Genomic DNA, 18,638 nt, shown 5'->3' with positions numbered 1-18,638 from the left:
AAGGGGAGTTTGCATATACAAAAGAAGACTAACACTGTCTCTGGTAGGTCAGTCTACACTGGTATGTCTCTGTCATTCAGGGAGGCCCTCTTCTGCATCCAGTACAACGTCCGTGCCTTCATGAACGTCAAGCACTGGCCCTGGATGAAGCTCTTCTTCAAGATCAAGCCCCTGCTCAAGAGCGCGGAGACCGAGAAGGAGATGGCCACCATGAAGGAGGAGTTTCAGAAAACCAAAGATGAACTTGCCAAGTCGGAGGCGAAAAGGAAGGAACTGGAGGAAAAGATGGTCACTCTCTTAAAGGAGAAAAATGACCTGCAGCTCCAGGTTCAATCTGTGAGTTCTCTGCATTCTGAATGCACCATGTTACTGGGGCTTTTCTGGGAGTCACACATACTTTGGAATTACAAATGGCTTTTTCTTGAAAAAGAAAATCTCAACTGTTTATTTTTTTAAGAATTTTATTCAACTTATGATATTCCTATGAGGAAGGCACAATTACTTCCAAATTACAAATGGAAAAGGAAAGATTTAAGAAATGTATTTAACGTATCACAAAGTTAACACAAAGAAAACAGTTTAAGGGCAAGCCCCAAATCCCATTTGCCTTGCCTGCTTCATCCCAACCTTAAAATAGTCTTATTTTCTGAATGCAAGCGTATGAAATTGTATTTAAATTCAGGAAGGAAAGTTAATTCTTATTCCTCCCTGTACCTCCTTCCTCAGCCCCCAGGGCTTAGCTAAATCAATTTATTTGCGGTTCTTGAGCTGAACACCCGGAAAACAAGGCAGAACAACATGCCATCTAGGATTCCTGCTTTGACACAGAAGCCTAGTTCTTAAAGCCTCATCTGATCAGTTCAGAAAGGAGTTGTCATCGGAGTGGGAGGAGGCTGGGCACCTCCACTTTGGCTAAGCACAAATTTACTTCGTCCAATCAGTGCAATAATGTCATGAAGAAATCTGAAAAAGGATAGTTTTCCTGAAATTTTTAAGCTATTTTCAATCTTTCCTCCTGGTAACTTTACTTCTATGATAGGTATAGTTTCCCAAAAGCATAGGATTACAGTCCTTTCATCTTAACTTTTTTGACAGGTATTATTATCAGTCAGTGAGTACATATTTATTGACTGTGTCACTGTTAAAAAGAGTTGCGCAGGAAGAAACCCTGGGATATCCTGTTACCGTCCAGTTAAGCATTTAAAAAACTTATGATGAAAATAAAACAAACACTCAGAAGTTAAATATATTCTCTAGGCCAGTATAATCTAAGAAGTGAGTAGTGGAACTGATTTTTGAGTTCTTTAATAACTTATAAAAAGTTATTGAGCCCTATGGTTTCTCAAAATTACATATTCTTATGTATTCTAAAATTCACTTTGAGACTAAAGTAATTTATAAGATGGAAATAAATATTTGGGATAATTATAGCACTGTTATGGACTGTCAGGAAGGTTTTGAGTATATAAAAACATTGCATGGAAATGTATTTGTAAGCACAAAACAAGTGTTTTTGTCTCTTCTTTTTAAATCCAGTCTAGTAACCAGTTGCTTGATCTGAGTAGGTACTGCTCAAAAACAAAACCAACTCATTTGACTTAGTCAAACTCTTTGAACATTACAGTGCTCTTAGCAATCATTGATTGCACCCCCCAGGTCACATATGAGACCACTGCACATAGGTGTAATAAAAGAGTAAAAGGTCAGACATATGGAGGCAAGGATGAGTCAAGACCACGGCTGCCTCTGTCCTTCCACTCTTCTCCGCACTGCTTTGAACAAGAGCCAGTCACTTCAGTCTAGTCCTTTTTCAGACTAATTTGCTTTTACATCTATAGTCTTACTTCTAATTAGCAGCATTTCTCTAGGCCATGTAATATTTAGTTAAGTTTTAATGTATGTATGTTCAGGCTGAAAAATTCATCTAACTTCAGTGAATACTTATTATTTTGTGTCAAGAACAATCTCAAAAGAAGTAAGAGATTCTCTATCTTCCTGAATCTCCCGACAGGAAGCAGACAGCTTGGCTGATGCAGAGGAAAGGTGTGAGCAGCTGATCAAAAACAAAATCCAGCTGGAGGCCAAAGTCAAAGAGGTGACCGAGAGAGCGGAGGATGAGGAAGAGATCAACGCAGAGCTGACGGCCAAGAAGAGGAAGCTGGAGGACGAGTGTGCGGAGCTCAAAAAAGACATCGACGACCTCGAGCTGACCTTGGCCAAGGTTGAGAAGGAGAAGCACGCCACAGAGAACAAGGTTCAAATCATGACCCATTTTAGAGTATTTACAAGTGCTAGGTTGTAACTAAAGTATTTTAATGGAAGGTTTATCATAAAATTATTGAATAGGAAATGATAACACTGTCATACTACGTCATCTATTTAGTCTTTACCATTCCTATGCATTCACCTTGACCTTGACCTGCCATACTCTTTAGCTACAGAGCCCTGGGTTAGCTTGTAGTTTCCCTGTTCCATCAGGCTGACGTTGTCCTAAGATACTACCATGGTTTTCATCAAGATGACAGGATGTCATTAACATTTCTGTAATTTCCTTCAAATCTAAAGGTGAAAAACCTCACAGAAGAGATGGCAGGCCTGGATGAAACCATCGCCAAGCTGACCAAGGAGAAGAAGGCCCTCCAAGAGGCCCATCAGCAGACGCTGGACGACCTGCAGGCAGAAGAGGACAAAGTCAACAACCTGACCAAAGCTAAAATTAAGCTAGAGCAGCAAGTGGATGATGTAAGTGTATTTTTAATACCCATGTGAAATATTTTTTAAATATATTTTCAATTTTTAACAAATTGTATTTTCTCATTAGCTTGAAGGATCTCTGGAGCAAGAAAAGAAACTTCGAATGGATCTAGAAAGAGCAAAGAGGAAACTGGAGGGAGACCTAAAATTGGCCCAAGAATCCACAATGGATGTGGAAAATGACAGACAGCAACTTGATGAAAAACTTAAAAAGTAGGCACTCCAGAAAAAAATTTATTTGATATCATCTTTAAATTCATATGGCTACTAATATGCCTTATTGTCCTTTAAAAGGAAAGAGTTTGAAATCAGCAATCTGCTAAGCAAAATTGAAGATGAGCAAGCAGTAGAAATCCAACTACAGAAGAAGATCAAAGAGTTGCAGGTGAGTCATCCATCTCCATTTTCCTCAACGCGGGAAAATCCCGAAATTGAGATGAATTTATGTTAACGTGTTTGTGTCATGCCAGGCCCGCATGGAGGAGCTGGAGGAGGAGATCGAGGCGGAGCGCGCCTCCCGGGCCAAAGCAGAGAAGCAGCGCTCCGACCTGTCCCGGGAGCTGGAGGAGATCAGCGAGCGGCTGGAGGAAGCCGGTGGAGCAACCTCCGCCCAGGTCGAGATGAACAAGAAGCGGGAGGCCGAGTTCCAGAAAATGCGCAGGGACCTGGAGGAGGCCACCCTGCACCATGAGGCCACCGTGGCCACCCTCCGGAAGAAGCACGCGGACAGCATGGCCGAGCTCGGGGAGCAGATCGACAACCTGCAGAGGGTCAAGCAGAAGCTGGAGAAGGAGAAGAGCGAGCTGAAGATGGAGATCGACGACCTGGCCAGTAACTCAGAGGCCATTTCCAAAGCCAAGGTGCCCAGCACTGTCTCATACTGAGGCTGATAACCTCTGAGAGCTCTTATTGTTCCCTGTCATTGAACATTGTTTGCAGGCACTCATCTATTTTCCATTCCAATATATTCCATTCTATTTCATTTTTTAAATGCTGGAAATGACTTATTAAGATTACTTCAAAATCCACTTTAAGCAAGTGTCAGTCTTATTGGGATAAATGAATGGGCTCCAAAAACGGCCTCTTAGGGACACTATACTCTCACCATGCTTGAATCCCAGCATGTTCGATAGAATTGGTGCCATAACCTCCTATTCACTCTAAAAATATTTTAGGAATCAAGTTTTAACTGTATTTACTGCATGCAGTGTCTCATCCTTCGCTGCCACACGTCCCACAGGGCAACCTGGAGAAGATGTGCCGCACTCTCGAGGACCAGCTGAGCGAGCTGAAGTCCAAGGATGAGGAGCAGCAGCGGCTCATCAACGACCTCACGGCGCAGAGGGCCCGCCTGCAGACGGAAGCAGGTGGGACCTCTCTCTCGGCCTTGAAACTGTGCTGGATGAAAGCAACTCCAGGAGTCCTTAGTAAAGAGCAGTACTCCCATGTTAGAGGGGGATAAACCAACCATAAGAATTGGCTGAGCAGGTCAGAAAGAAAAAAAATGAAGCAAGAATCAGTAAGCAAGTTTACTTGTTACACTCCTATGGCAACCCTGCTCTCTGTTCTGCAATTCTAGCCAGTTCTATAATACTCAGACGTGTGTGTGTTTATATATATATAAAGCATATATATATGCTTTAGGCTAATTTTAAATGCCATTAACCAATTCCTTTACTTCTGTTGTTCTCAGGTGAATGTTCCCGACAATTAGATGAGAAAGATGCTTTAGTCTCTCAGCTCTCAAGGAGCAAACAAGCATCTACTCAGCAGATTGAGGAGCTGAAACGTCAGCTGGAAGAAGAAACTAAAGTGAGTTCCACCTAAGATCCTCTTGGCTAATCAAATAGAAACATGGCCCATTAGCTTGGGATGTGCAAATTAAATGTCACTGAATAAGTGAATTTATGTCACTGAACTGGTACTTCTTCCCCAGGCCAAGAACGCACTGGCCCACGCCCTGCAGTCCTCCCGCCACGACTGTGACCTGCTGCGGGAACAGTATGAGGAGGAGCAGGAAGGCAAGGCCGAGCTGCAGAGGGCGCTGTCCAAGGCCAACAGCGAGGTTGCCCAGTGGAGGACCAAGTACGAGACGGACGCCATCCAGCGCACGGAGGAGCTGGAGGAGGCCAAGTATGCACTGTGAACTCCGGGAACAAAAATGACACGATTTCTTAGTGTCCAACTCAGCCACTCCCAGAAGCAGTTGTGGTGATATTGGGGAAGGTGGTAACATAATAGAAGCTAACGTTTACTGAGTATATACAATGCTTCAAATACTATATATATATATTATTAGCACATTTAGTTTTCATAGTAACATTATTTTGGGATTATTATTCTTATTCCTATTTACACATGAGGAAATTGAGGCCATGAGAAGTTAACCAACTAACCCAAGGGCCTTTGATTAATCCCAAGGATATATGGTAACCAGGCATTCTGAATCCAGAGCCTACCTTAAGCACTGCTATGGAAAGAGACAGCTCTTCAAACCCATGTTAGAGGCCACTGAACAATAATGTCCAGGATTGGTGTAAATCAAGTAAAGCCTTAGTCCGTGTACAGACTAAAGCAGACTTTCAAGTAGATCTTCTTGGGTAACAGGGCTAAAGAACTGTCTGAACCTTAAAGATGTAGTGTTAGCACACTATTGGGAATTAAAACTGTAGGTGATTCAGAAGGAAAAAACAGCCCTGCCTTTGCTCAAACGGCAAGAGATGTCCTGACTTATCCATCAACTTCTTTCTCTGCTGAAATTGTTTAAATATATTTAGGAGAAAGTGGCTACTTTTCTTTAAAGATAAAGTACACAAAATGAAATGGAAACTTTGAGAAAGCAAACTAATGTGCTTAGTACATTTCTGTCCAATAAAACATCTAGTTAGCCTTAAATACTCTTTGGAATTAGAGATGTAATCAATAAACTTGTCCTAGCCACACATTCGCCCCCATCATACTCAACCAGAAGTCTTGAAACTTCTGAATTAGTTATGTAGTAAGATAGATGGAACACTAAGAATTCAACAGCATATCAAGGACTTGAATCCAATTTTTCACCACTTTGGATCTTTTCATATAGTTTAGCAATCTAGAAGGCAGTTCTGGCTACCCGCTTTGCCAACCATGCTATTTGTCATGGACACAGGACTGTTGAGAGGGACCGGAGAGCTTCCTGCTTGCCCAACTCTCCTTAAATGCCTGGTTCACTTGATAGGAAGAAGCTGGCCCAGCGTCTGCAGGATGCCGAGGAGCACGTGGAAGCCGTGAATGCCAAGTGCGCCTCCCTGGAGAAGACCAAGCAGCGGCTCCAGAACGAGGTGGAGGACCTCATGATTGACGTGGAGAGGTCCAACGCCGCCTGCGCCGCCCTGGACAAGAAGCAGAGGAACTTCGACAAGGTGGCCCAGCCTGCTGACACTTCAGCCGTGTGTCACTTGGTCTCCCTGTCTCCTTGCACTGGCTGATGATTTACTGCTTTTCAGGTCCTCTCAGAATGGAAGCAGAAGCAAGAGGAAACGCAGGCTGAGCTCGAGGCCTCCCAGAAGGAGTCCCGCTCTCTCAGCACTGAGCTGTTCAAGATCAAGAATGCCTACGAGGAGTCCCTGGATCACCTTGAAACCCTAAAGCGAGAGAATAAGAACCTGCAACGTGAGTCCTTTGAATGTCCCAACCCCACATTGCCCTGCTGGGTCCTTTCATGTTGCCATCACCTCACAACTTCTCCTTGACTGCTCACCCACAGAGGAGATCTCTGACCTCACTGAGCAGATTGCGGAGGGGGGGAAGCATATCCACGAGCTGGAGAAGATAAAGAAGCAAGTGGAACAAGAAAAATGTGACATCCAGGCTGCCCTAGAGGAAGCAGAGGTGAGTATTACTAGGATATAGGGAGGGAAATCAAAGACAAACATCAGTGAAACACTCCAAGGGAGCAATGACACTGAAACATATACCTTACACCAAGCTGGTGAGAAGTTGAACTTATATAACCTCTATGAAGGGCAATCTGGCAATAATAATCAGAAACCTTAAAAATATATGACCCATCGGCCTGACCTGTGGTGGTGCAGTGGATAAAACGTTGACCTGGAATGCTGAGGTCGCCAGTTTGAAACCCTGGGCTTGCCTGGTCAAGGCACATATGGGAGTTCATGCTTCCTGCTCCTCCCTTCTCTCTCTCTCTCTCTCTCTCTCTCTCTAGCTCTCTCTCTCTCTCTCCTCTCTCTAAAATGAAGTCTTTAAAAATGTAAAAAAAAAAGTCTATTAAAAATTGTATGACCCATCAATTCTATTTTTAAGAAAAGACTCTTAAATGGAAGTAAAGCTTTGAGCACAGGACGTCTAATTCAAGAACAAGATGAAGAAAATGATGTGCTCTGACTGAAGAGCTCAGTTGGATAGAGCAGTGTTTTTCAATCCCCAGTCAATGAACGGGTCTGCGAGAAATCTCATGCTGTTCTGTGAAGGAGTTAACCACCCTGATGTTGTAAAAAGATTGTAGACTCAATGATCTTAGTCGAATTCACTTATGCTCAGTGTGATTTCTACCTTAGCGGTCCCCAAAATAATCTTCCTATTTTCACTGATCCCCAAGTATAAAAAGCACTTGTCCCCAAGTGGTTGAAAACCAGCAGGTTAGAGCACCATCATGGTATGCCAAAGTTGAGGGTATGATTCTCAGTTTGGGGCACATACAAGAATCAACCAATGAATGCACAAATAAGTGAAACAACAAATTGACGTTTCTTTCTTCCCCTCCCTCCTCTCCCTCCCCTCTTCCTCTTTCTAAAATCAATAAATTAAAAAAAAGAAAATTATGGAACATCCATATGATGCAATTTATACTGAGGTTAAATACAATTAATACAGAGAAAGATTTATGACAGTTTTAAAAGTAACATATTGTGCATATATAGTATAAATTTATTTTGTAGAAATATATATAAATAGAAAAAAGACTAGGAAAAATGCGTAACATTAAAATGGTTACCTCTGAGTGGGGGCACAACATGAGGTTTTTTCCTTTGTTTTTATATATCGCCCCATGTTCTACAGTGAACATGTATTATGTGATCCGATAAAAAAACATTTTAAAATTGAGAATTTCTACAACAGAAATTAGAATATCACACATGAACATTTTAATTTATGAAACAAGTTGAGTTTACATAAGTTTAATTATATAATTTTTGATAGTATTTACATAAACATTTCTATGTAAATATTTACATAAATATTTCTATATTTACAAAGCACCTTTATTACAGAGCTGCCGTGTACAATCCATGACTGTATAAACAAAAGAATGATTTACCTATCAGGTTCCTGGAACTATTGTAATGTACTTTTTAAAATTACATAAACTGGTATTAATAAGAGTTTGGCTTACAAGAAATATATGTCAAACATTCAAGTTCTTTTCCAGTATTAATGAATCACTTTTTTTTAAGGCATCTCTTGAGCACGAGGAAGGAAAGATCCTTCGCATCCAGCTGGAGTTGAACCAAGTCAAGTCTGAGATTGACAGGAAAATTGCTGAAAAGGACGAGGAAATTGACCAGCTGAAGAGAAACCACATCCGAGTGGTGGAGTCCATGCAGAGCATGCTGGATGCCGAGATCAGGAGCAGGAACGATGCTCTGAGAGTCAAGAAGAAGATGGAGGGGGACCTGAATGAGATGGAGATCCAGCTGAACCACGCCAACCGCTTGGCTGCAGAAAGCCTGAGGAACTACAGGAACACCCAGGGCATCCTGAAGGTAAACGCGTCCACATTTAACGGTCCAGATAAGTCAGACAAGTTACTGGTCTTCCATTTCCCAAAACACCTTCTGCCGTGGACCAGCACGGCTCCTAATAACGGTGCAGAATTAAGGAAACACACTTATTAAGAAAAAATGGGACCGGGAGGACTCTTCAAATACTGATGGCAATATCCGAGTGCCCCGTAGCCCCAGTTTGCTTTATTATATAGCCATATGCAAATCAAGGAAGTCCTTGATACAAAGTTACACATCTGAGGCTAAAGCAGGAACTCTCCCAAGGCATAAACAGGAATCCCCCTACCATGCATAAGTGAAATGGACCAACATCTGAACAAAGAGTAAGAGGAAGGGTATGGAAATTGCTTCCAGCAACTTAAGAAAGCAAGTGAAGCAGGGGCAAATACTCAGCATCATAGCCAATATGGAGGTGGAGGGGGGAGAACTTAGCCTTTTGCTAAGCCTCGAATCTACAAAGGCTTTTTGCCATTTACGGTCCACAATAACCTTCTTGTTAAAACATCCTTTTTTTCTTTCTTTTAACAAATTATATAGCTCATAGTATGGAGATAACTAAATTAAACACAGAGAATAAAATTTTTTATTTAGCAATTAAATTTAATGGGGTGACAGTCAATAAGAATACATAGATTTCAGATAAACATCTCTGTAGTTTGAATGTTTGTTGCGTTGTGTGCCCACCACTCCAAGTCAAATCATTAACCGCCACCGTATATTTGACCCTCTTTATCTCCCTCCCCCACCATCTTCCTCTGGTAACTATTTTACTTTTGTCTACAAAATAAGAGTGAGACTACCCCCTCATAGGGTTATTATGGGGGTCAAATGAGACAATAGATATCAAGTACTGGGTAGAGCAGGGGTCGGAAACCTATGGCTCGTGAGCCAGATGTGGCTCTTTTGATGGCTGCATCTGGCTCACAGACAAATCTTTAATAAAAAAAAATAACGTTAAAAATATAAAACATTCTCGCCTGACCAGGCGGTGGTGCAATGGATAGAGCATCGGATTGGGATGCGGAGGACCCAGGTTCGAGACCCCGAGTCACCAGCTTGAGCGCGGGCTCATCTGGTTTGAGCGCGGGCTCATCTGGTTTGAGCAAAAGCTAAACCCAAGGTCGCTTGGGCCCAAGGTCGCTGGCTTGAGCAAGGGGTTACTCGGTCTGCTGAAGGCTTGTGATCAAGGCACATATGAGAAGGCAATCAATGAACAACTAAAGTGTCGCAATGTGCAATGAAAAACTAATGATTGATGCTTCTCATCTCTCCGTTCCTGTCTGTCTGTCGCTGTCTATCCCTCACTCTGACTCTGTCTCTATAAAATAAATAAATAAATAAAAATAAAACATTCTCATGTATTACAATCCATTCATTTCCTACCGCTCATGTTCATGGTTGCGGATGGCTAGAGCCAATCACAGCTGTCCTCCAGGACACCACCAAATTTTTATTGAATAATGTGTAAAGTGCATGGGTCGTTGTATGGCTCTCACAGAATTTCATTTTAAAATATGTGGCGTTCATGGCTCTTTCAGCCATAAAGGTTCCCTACCCCTAGGGTTAGAGCATATGGAAAATGCTCCATAATTATAGACGTTAGGACTCGCAAGTGTAAAATGTAACCAGTTAATGTCATAAATAGAATAATCTGATTCCCAAAAAGTCTTTTTTATCCGAGTTAGTGGCATCACCATATTCGTGTTCTTTCCAGTGACAGGCCTGTTACTTCCTATTCCTGGTACCAGTACATTCTTCCAGTTCATCTCCAAGGATGTTCACATCCTCTTCACAGTATCTAAAGCCTTTTTTTTTCTTTAACAGGATACTCAGCTGCACCTGGATGACGCACTCCGGGGCCAGGAGGACCTGAAGGAGCAACTGATGATGGTGGAGCGTAGAGCCAACCTGCTGCAGGCCGAGGTGGAGGAGCTGCGGGCCTCTCTGGAGCAGACGGAAAGAAGCCGGAAAATCACAGAGCAGGAGCTCCTGGATGCCAGTGAGCGCGTCCAGCTTCTGCACACCCAGGTGGGATTCTCACATCAAACAAATGCTGTTGTACTGTCAAGTGGTGAATGTGAATTATACAGCGAAAGTATTCTGTTTTTATAAATAGGCTGTTCACAAAAATTAGGGGACATGTTATTGCTTCATATTCATTTTGAAATATCCCCTAATGTTTTTGAGCAGTATATATTTTTGAATTAGGGTTTTGCTTTTCTTCAGATAAACACCGGGAAGTGGAATTTCTGGGTCCTTCTTTGTCTCTTGTTTTAAAGTCTATTTTGTCTGATTTAAATATTGCTATCCTAGCTTTTTTTGTTGTTTCCATTTTCATGAAATATCTTTTCCACCCCTTAACTTTCAGTATGTATGTGTCTTTCCATCTAGGGTCTCATGTAAGGGCCTTGTTTCTTAATTCATTCAGTCACACTATGCTTTTTCAATAAAGCACTTAGCCAATTTACATTTAATGTAATTAATGACAGGTATGTGCTTATTGTTATTTTAATTATTTTCATACTATATTTATAAGTGGTTGGTCTACTATGTTTACTATATGTCTTTACTAGTAAGAATTTTTTCTTTCATATAGTTTCTTCTAGTTTTAGACTTTTCTTTTCCACAAAAGAATTCTTTTGAAGATTTCTTGTAATGCTGGTTTAGTTGGGGATGAACTCCTTTAGCTTTTGCTTGTCTGGGAAAATCTTGATGTCTCCTTCAATTCTGAATGACAATCTGGCTAGGTAAGGTATTCTTGGATGTAGGTTTTCTTCTCTCATCATGTAGAATACATCCTGCCACTCCCTTCTGACCTTCAAAGTTTCTTTTGAAAAGTCAGCTGATAGTGTTGCAAGTCATTCCCTTCTATGTAACTAGTTGTTTTTTTTCTTGCTACAGTTAAGATTCTCTTTTTAACTTTTAAAAATTTAATTATTGTGTCTTGGTGTTGGTCTCTTTGGATTCATCTTATTTGGAACTCTCTAGGCTTCCTGGACTTGGATGTCTGTTTTATTCACCAGGTTAGAGAAATTTTCAACCATTATTTCTTCAAATAGGTTTCCATCCCTCTCTTTCTTTCTTTCTGTTCTTTCTGGAACTGTTACTATTTGAATGTTAGTATGCTTGATGTTGTCCCAAAGGTCCCTTATGCTATTCTCTTTCTTTTTAACTCTTTTTTGATCTTTCAATTAGGTATTTTCCACTATCCTGTATTCCTGATTGTTGATCCATTCTTCTGCATCATCTGATCTACTGTTTATTTCTTACAGTGTATTTTTCATTTCAGTTGTCATCTTCTTCAGTTCTGCCAGGCGTCCCCAAACTACGGCCCGCGGGCCGCATGCGGCCCCCTGAGGCCATTTATCCAGCCCCCTGCTGCACTTCTGGAAGGGGCACCTCTTTCATTGGTGGTCAGTGAGAGGAGCACTGTATGTGGTGGCCCTCCAACGGTCTGTGGGACAGTGAACTGGCGCCCTGTGTAAAAAGTTTGGGGACCCCTGTCAGATAGGCCCTTTTTTTAAATCATATTTTATTTCACTGTCAAATTTTTCACTGAGTTTACCCATTTGTCCACAGAGTTCAATGAGCATCTATCTTTAAAACTATTACTTTGAGCTCTTCATCTAATAGACAGCTTACCTCAGTTTCATTTAGTTCCTTTTCTGGGTTTTCAGCCTATTTTTTTGTTGATTTTGTTTGTTTGGAATGTATTCTTTTCTCACATTTTACCTGTTTGTTTTTATGTATTAGGTAGATCAGCTAAATCTCCTGCTGTTGAAAAAGTGTCATTATTTAGAAGGTTTCCTATGGGACCCAGTTGTGGAATCCCTCTTGCCACCAGAGTCAGGTGCTCCATAGGTATCCCCTCGTTGGACTAGTGTAGCCTTCTGTTGTATCTGGTCCACACCTTTTGTGGACACACTGGTAGGTGAGGCTGGTCCCTAGCCTACTGGCTGTGAGGCCAGGCCACAACTTTCTCAAGCTCAGTGGTATGCAAGTTAAGCCTTGGGTGTGGCTGGTTGTGAGGCCCAGCCATACTGTTGCAGACATACTGGTGTATACTGGTGCTAAAACTGTCCACTGAGTGTGGCAGGACAAGAGCCACTCTGGAGGGGTGTTAACCTCAGTAGGTCCTCAAGGAAATGTCAGGGGTGAACAGTGTTAGCAAGGTTACCAGAAAGTGTCAAAAATAGTGCCTTCCAGTTAGGTTAAAAAAGGGGAAGAGGGGAACAGCATCTGCCAGCACCTCTCAAAAGAAAGTTCCAACATATCTTCATCCTCCAGCACACACCCTAAAATTAGTCAATGTATCATCTTTGTGTATAGCCTACGTGCTTTTCATATTGCTGCCTCCATGCCAGGACTCAGAAAGAATGCAACCTGGGTTTCCTACAGCCCTTTGGCTCCCCCAGACGTAAAACCCACTGATTTTTAGAGCCATATATAAAGGGCTCCTTTTCCTGGTGCAGGTCTCCTAGGCTAGGGCCTTGACCCCTCACTCTTCGGGATAACCTCCATAGTTGTGATCCTTCCCACATGTGAGTCACTGCATGGGGAGTCTGGGATAGGAGAGGTCTTGACTAGACTCAATCTCTACCTGTCTTACCTATGTCAATGTGCCTTTTTCTTTACATCCATCACAGAAAATCTGTTCTGCTAGTAGTCATGTCATTCTCAGAGACAGCTATTCTATATGTAGCTGTAGTTTTGGTATCAATGAGAGTAGACGAACTTGGGAACTTTCTACTTCACCATATTAAACTTGAAGCCATAGCCTCACTTTTGAATGTCAGTTTAGCTTGTCTGTAAAATGTTCCTGTGGTTGGTGCAGAGCCCCCACAAAAAACTATTTCCAAATAGGATTGCTGAGTCACTCTCTGTCTTTTTTAGATTTTCTACCCCCCAAAAAGGATATTACTTTTTTATTTAAAAATAAGGTTTGGTTCTTTATTTTGAAAACCATGATGTGCAGTAAACATGGATAAAGATATCTGTTAACTCCAAAATCTGAAAATGTTCCATGAAACATTTCTTAGCATTGTTGTGTTTATTGTCCCTATGCCTTGCCCAGTCAGTAAATGCAGTAGCACCCTCCAATCATTTTAACAACCAAACATATCTATGCCCAAACATTTCCAAGAACCCTCTGAGGCAGTAGTGCTTCCCTTTGAGAACCACTGGGTTGAGATTTTAAGAAAATGTTTTTATAAGACTAATGTAGCATTTTTGAAAGGACCAAAGCATGAAAATACGCAGAGAATAGATTACTTCTAAGTGAGAATCTCCCAGTGCCGGGCACTTACAAAAGGATCTATTCTTTTCTAATATTTCCAACCTATAAAGATACAAGACTAGTGAGGTCCAGTTGAAATAGAACTGAAAGAGCAATTAATTTAGATATTCTTATATCTCAGAAGTCCTTATGCATAAATCAGGTGACACTTGTGGCAGCAGTGAGGGGGGTTTACAACCTTGTAAATAATTACTTTGCACTGAATAAATATTTAAAGTTGAGTGAAATGTTGCCATTAGTCCCTTGTATGAGCAAATAAATAAGACATTTATAAAGTCCCAAAAGGGCATGCTAATTCACACTGACTGGTTTTTAACAGAACACTAGCCTGATCAACACCAAGAAGAAATTAGAAAATGATGTTTCACAACTCCAGAGTGAAGTGGAAGAAGTAATTCAAGAATCCCGCAATGCAGAAGAGAAGGCCAAGAAGGCCATCACTGACGTGAGCGAGACGAGCGTTTGCTTTACTAAAACACATGGCTACCTGCCATTGCCAGGCTTCCTTACTTTCTTGATCTCCTTACTAATCAGGCGGCCATGATGGCCGAGGAGCTGAAGAAGGAGCAGGACACCAGCGCCCACCTGGAGCGGATGAAGAAGAACCTGGAGCAGACGGTGAAGGACCTGCAGCACCGTCTGGACGAGGCGGAGCAGCTGGCCCTGAAGGGCGGGAAGAAGCAGATCCAGAAACTGGAGGCCAGAGTGGGTGTCTCAATCTCTCCAAGTCTGAGAAAAGAAAAAAAGGAACTCCCTCTACCCTTCTCTCTTCCTGCATATTTGACTTCCCTCCTTGTTCTGAGGCTGGGGACATCCACGTAATACCTTCAGTAGGTCCTGAGCTAATTATTATCCTCCAAGACTGACTCCATAAGTATCTTGCTTGGTTGCAGGTACGTGAACTTGAAGGAGAGGTTGAAAATGAACAGAAACGCAATGCTGAGGCTGTTAAAGGTTTGAGGAAACATGAGAGAAGAGTAAAGGAACTTTCTTACCAGGTAAGGAAATAGCTTCCTAGAATATCCAGACTTCCTGCCAGTGGGAAATTGGAAACCTGGTGGTGATTCATGTGTCACTCAGATAGATATCACTAACTTTATATATATAAGAGGAAAATGACATAGTTGCCTATCACAGACCTATACTAAGCTTGAAAAATCAGGAAGGCCTCTAGCATAAGAGAGGAAAGAATACAGGTTTTAAAGCCAGATAAATGGGTATTAGCCCTCATCTGGCCTCTCTTATTTTTTAAACTTGGGTAGATTACTTAACACTCTAAACCTTAGCTTCATCACCTATGAAATAGAACAATAACATCTACTCTCCATGGTAGGAAAATAAGGGTTAGAAAGGTTGTGTACACACAGTTATCGAATACAGTGCCTGCACATAGTGGACATTTAATAAGAATGGTGATTGTTATTACTATGAAGAAAGCCTCGGAGTTGACCAACTTTACCCCAGGCCCACTGCCATCAAAGCAAAGTGACTTATTTTACTACCTCTAGCAGAGTTATTTTATTGGGTTGACTGCAGATCGTTTTTTCAAACTTCCAGACTGAGGAAGACCGCAAGAATGTTCTCAGACTGCAAGACTTGGTAGATAAATTACAGGCAAAGGTGAAATCATATAAAAGACAAGCAGAGGAGGCTGTAAGTATCTTTATGTCTTGGGGGTGGGAGGGAGAAATCTTTTGGAGAGGTAGAAAATGTATAAAGAAATCATGTTAAATGAGAAAGGATATAAAGTAAGAATATATAACTCATTTTTAGAAGAGATGATTTTATAAATACAAATTTACCCCCAAATCCTAATTACAGAATAAGACTTTAAGAAGAGATATTTTATTATTAAACAATTTGTAAGGTTTGCAGGAAAAAGAAAGTTCTAACTAACTCACCTTATTTGACAGCTGAAAAGAATATATAGTAGAAACTAACCCCATGGTAAGTATTCCTCTCCCTCTAGAAATGAACAAACTCAAGTGTTTTCAAATGCCAAACTTACATCTTGTACCCCAACTGACCTATACATTCACTACCAGTATCATCCTCAGGGGCTCGTCTCTCCACATTAAGGACATGTTGGAAGCTTCTTCAGCTTCACTATTTCTAGTTTGTTCCAATTCTTCCAGACACATGAAGTAGGCAGGAAGCAAGGCAAGGAAAGGAGAGGCACAAACAGTAGGGAGTCCAAACAACAGACATGCTTTCTCCCTAGCCCCATTTTCCCTTTTTCTGTATATTGGAGTAAAAATACATGGCCAAAAATAAAAATAAAAATGTTTTAAGTGGGATTTTCCCAAAGTTGTAGTTTGACCTTAGATTTACTTACTAAGCTCTGTAACAGAGAGTACCTGGGTCCCTCCCTCCTTTCCACCCAGCCCATGCACTACAACTGGATTTCACGTTTGTATGAGTTTGGCATAATAACACTGTGCCTTAAGTTCTGTCCTGACTTGAAGTCAGATATGGCAAACTGACCACAAGAAATATTTCAGTTGAAAAAATAATCCTGTTTGGTGACAAGTGCAATGAGAACCACAAAGTGTAATTCTCACATTTTTATCTCTCTTCCCAGGAGGAACAATCCAACGCCAACCTCGCTAAATTCCGCAAGCTCCAGCACGAGCTGGAGGAGGCGGAGGAGCGGGCCGACATCGCCGAGTCCCAGGTCAACAAGCTGCGGGTGAAGAGCCGCGAGGTGCACACAAAGGTCATGAGTGAAGAGTGATCAGGCCCTGATGCTGTGGAGTGACTGAAGAGAGGCACAGAATGTGCTCTTTTTGGTCACTTACTTTCCTACGTTTAATTTTCTCTTACTGTTGAGTAAATAAAACTAAACTTATCAATTAAACCAACTGTCACTTTTATTTTCAGAATTACTTTCTTTTAAATACAATTCTCACTTAGCTATTATTTTCAATAACATATATGGCTTTGCAGAGCCTTCAATATTCTTATCTCCGTCGCCACCCAGCATCCCCTTTTCCAGACTCCTACCATACTATTCTCTTTTGCTGGTCTTTATGTTACTAAATCTTTCTAGATGGTTAAATATTACAAGGAAAACACTCCCTGAGACTGCCTTTTCAGACAGGATACATACATTCATGTATACACTGCACAAAGTTATTGAGCATCTACTACGTGCCACTGGTCAACACCATGAGTCATTAGCAAAGTAAGAATTAAAACATAATGAGCTATCACTACACACCTATTACAACAACAGTCCAAGTGCTGGCCAAGAGGTGGAGGAACTGGACCCCTCATTTCTGCTAGTGATAATGTGAAATGGCAAACCATGTGGGAAAGTTTTACAGCTTCTTTAAATGTTAATTGTCCATTTGTTCCAGTCATTCTATTCCTAAGTGTTTACCCAAGAGAAATGAAAACATACATACATACAAAAACGTGTACACAAATAGTCACAGCATATTTATCTGTAATAGCCAAAACTGAGCCCTGACCAGTTAGCTCAGTGGTAGAGCGTTGGCCTGGCATGCGGGAGTCCCGGGTTTGATTCCCGGCCAGGGCACACAGGAGAAGTGCCCATCTGCTTCTTCACCCCTCCCCCTCTCCTTCTTCTCTGTCTCTCTCTTCCCCTCCCGCAGCCAAGGCTCCATTGGAGCAAAGTTTGCCCGGGTGCTGAGGATGGCTCTGTGGCCTCTGCATCAGGCGTTAGAATGGCTCTGATTGCGGCAGTGCGACGCCCTGGATGGGCAGAGCATCGCCCCCTGGTGGGCATGCCGGGTGGATCCCGGTCGGGCGCATGCGGGAGTCTGTCTGACTGTCTCTCCCCGTTTCCAGCTTCAGAAAAATACAAAAAAAAAAAAAAAAAACCACATATGCATAAACATTTATACACAAATGTTTGCTAGACTATTAAAAAGAACAAAAAATTAGAGCACCCTAAATGCCCAACAAAGGAAAACTGGTTAAATAAATTACAGTACATTCATAGAACACAATGCTATGTAACTTTGACAATTCATGATGTAAAAGAAGAATTAATACCATGAGGAAATTTTCATAATCTGTTAAGTTTTAAAGGCAGAACACTAAACCATGCTTATGAGCTGATACCCCAAGTGTGTGTTTAAAATAGATTGTGCACGTGTTTACGGAAACCTGGAAGAGTAGGCGTGAAAGGGCTTAAACCAAATTTAGGCAGAGATGACTTCCACGCTAAAATTTTAGGAGTGATCTTAAATTTTCCTTCAGCAGAGTTGAATATATTTTGTAATATTTCTACCAGATGTATATACTATTTTTGGAATTTTTTTTAAAAGGCTCATGATGTTGTTTTTTTTTTTTTAAATAACTCACTAAAAGTAAGCTGCTTCTTAAGACTTCATAGACACTTCTCATCAAAGACAAGGATCTCCCTGACAACAGAAAAGCGAAGAAGAGGCAGCAAGGGTCATTTGATGGATGGGACCATTAGCGCAGCTGCTCAAAGCTGTTGCCTTTCATCCAAGCTTTCGGGAAGGATTAACATTCCAGGGCTAACCCAGCAGCTGTCCCGGAGCGAACGTCAATCAGCCTCCTGGCCGTGGCGGGGATCTGGGCACATGTTACCCACACCCGTGTCCCCAGGCACCTCCGCGGCAGACCTCCTAGGTCGTGCTTTTTCCTAAGTGGGAAGCAGAAGCATCAGCTGTGGGCAGACGGAAAGAACCTACCTCACTTACGGGTGGAATTCACCGGCTTGTGTCCTCCCTGCCTGGTTCCCAAGGCCACCAAGAGGTGGCAGCTGCCCAAGCCCAGGAGGAAAAACAAAGCCTCGCCTGTCTGTGATG

General features: G+C 41.8%; 1 protein-coding gene across 1 annotated transcript in view; it reads left to right on the top strand.

Moving 5' to 3' along the window:
* LOC136392596 (myosin-8) overlaps nucleotides 1–16,646 on the top strand; it is a 34,027-nt gene extending 17,381 nt beyond the window's left edge. Inside the window, exons 22-40 of the mRNA XM_066364880.1 lie at nucleotides 81–336; nucleotides 2,012–2,254; nucleotides 2,566–2,742; nucleotides 2,822–2,967; nucleotides 3,049–3,139; nucleotides 3,225–3,614; nucleotides 3,995–4,121; nucleotides 4,448–4,566; nucleotides 4,691–4,887; nucleotides 5,972–6,155; nucleotides 6,240–6,405; nucleotides 6,500–6,624; nucleotides 8,208–8,516; nucleotides 10,362–10,565; nucleotides 14,153–14,278; nucleotides 14,368–14,538; nucleotides 14,727–14,831; nucleotides 15,391–15,486; nucleotides 16,415–16,646. Coding sequence (XP_066220977.1) covers nucleotides 81–336; nucleotides 2,012–2,254; nucleotides 2,566–2,742; nucleotides 2,822–2,967; nucleotides 3,049–3,139; nucleotides 3,225–3,614; nucleotides 3,995–4,121; nucleotides 4,448–4,566; nucleotides 4,691–4,887; nucleotides 5,972–6,155; nucleotides 6,240–6,405; nucleotides 6,500–6,624; nucleotides 8,208–8,516; nucleotides 10,362–10,565; nucleotides 14,153–14,278; nucleotides 14,368–14,538; nucleotides 14,727–14,831; nucleotides 15,391–15,486; nucleotides 16,415–16,567 — 3,385 coding nt within the window. The 3' untranslated portion in view covers nucleotides 16,568–16,646. The remainder of the gene's footprint in view (nucleotides 1–80; nucleotides 337–2,011; nucleotides 2,255–2,565; nucleotides 2,743–2,821; nucleotides 2,968–3,048; nucleotides 3,140–3,224; nucleotides 3,615–3,994; nucleotides 4,122–4,447; nucleotides 4,567–4,690; nucleotides 4,888–5,971; nucleotides 6,156–6,239; nucleotides 6,406–6,499; nucleotides 6,625–8,207; nucleotides 8,517–10,361; nucleotides 10,566–14,152; nucleotides 14,279–14,367; nucleotides 14,539–14,726; nucleotides 14,832–15,390; nucleotides 15,487–16,414) is intronic.
* The last annotated feature ends 1,992 nt before the right edge of the window (nucleotides 16,647–18,638 follow it).

Source organism: Saccopteryx leptura, chromosome 2, assembly GCF_036850995.1.
Source record: "Saccopteryx leptura isolate mSacLep1 chromosome 2, mSacLep1_pri_phased_curated, whole genome shotgun sequence".
Taxonomy (NCBI): domain Eukaryota; kingdom Metazoa; phylum Chordata; class Mammalia; order Chiroptera; family Emballonuridae; genus Saccopteryx; species Saccopteryx leptura.
This window is presented reverse-complemented; position numbering and strand designations above follow the sequence as displayed.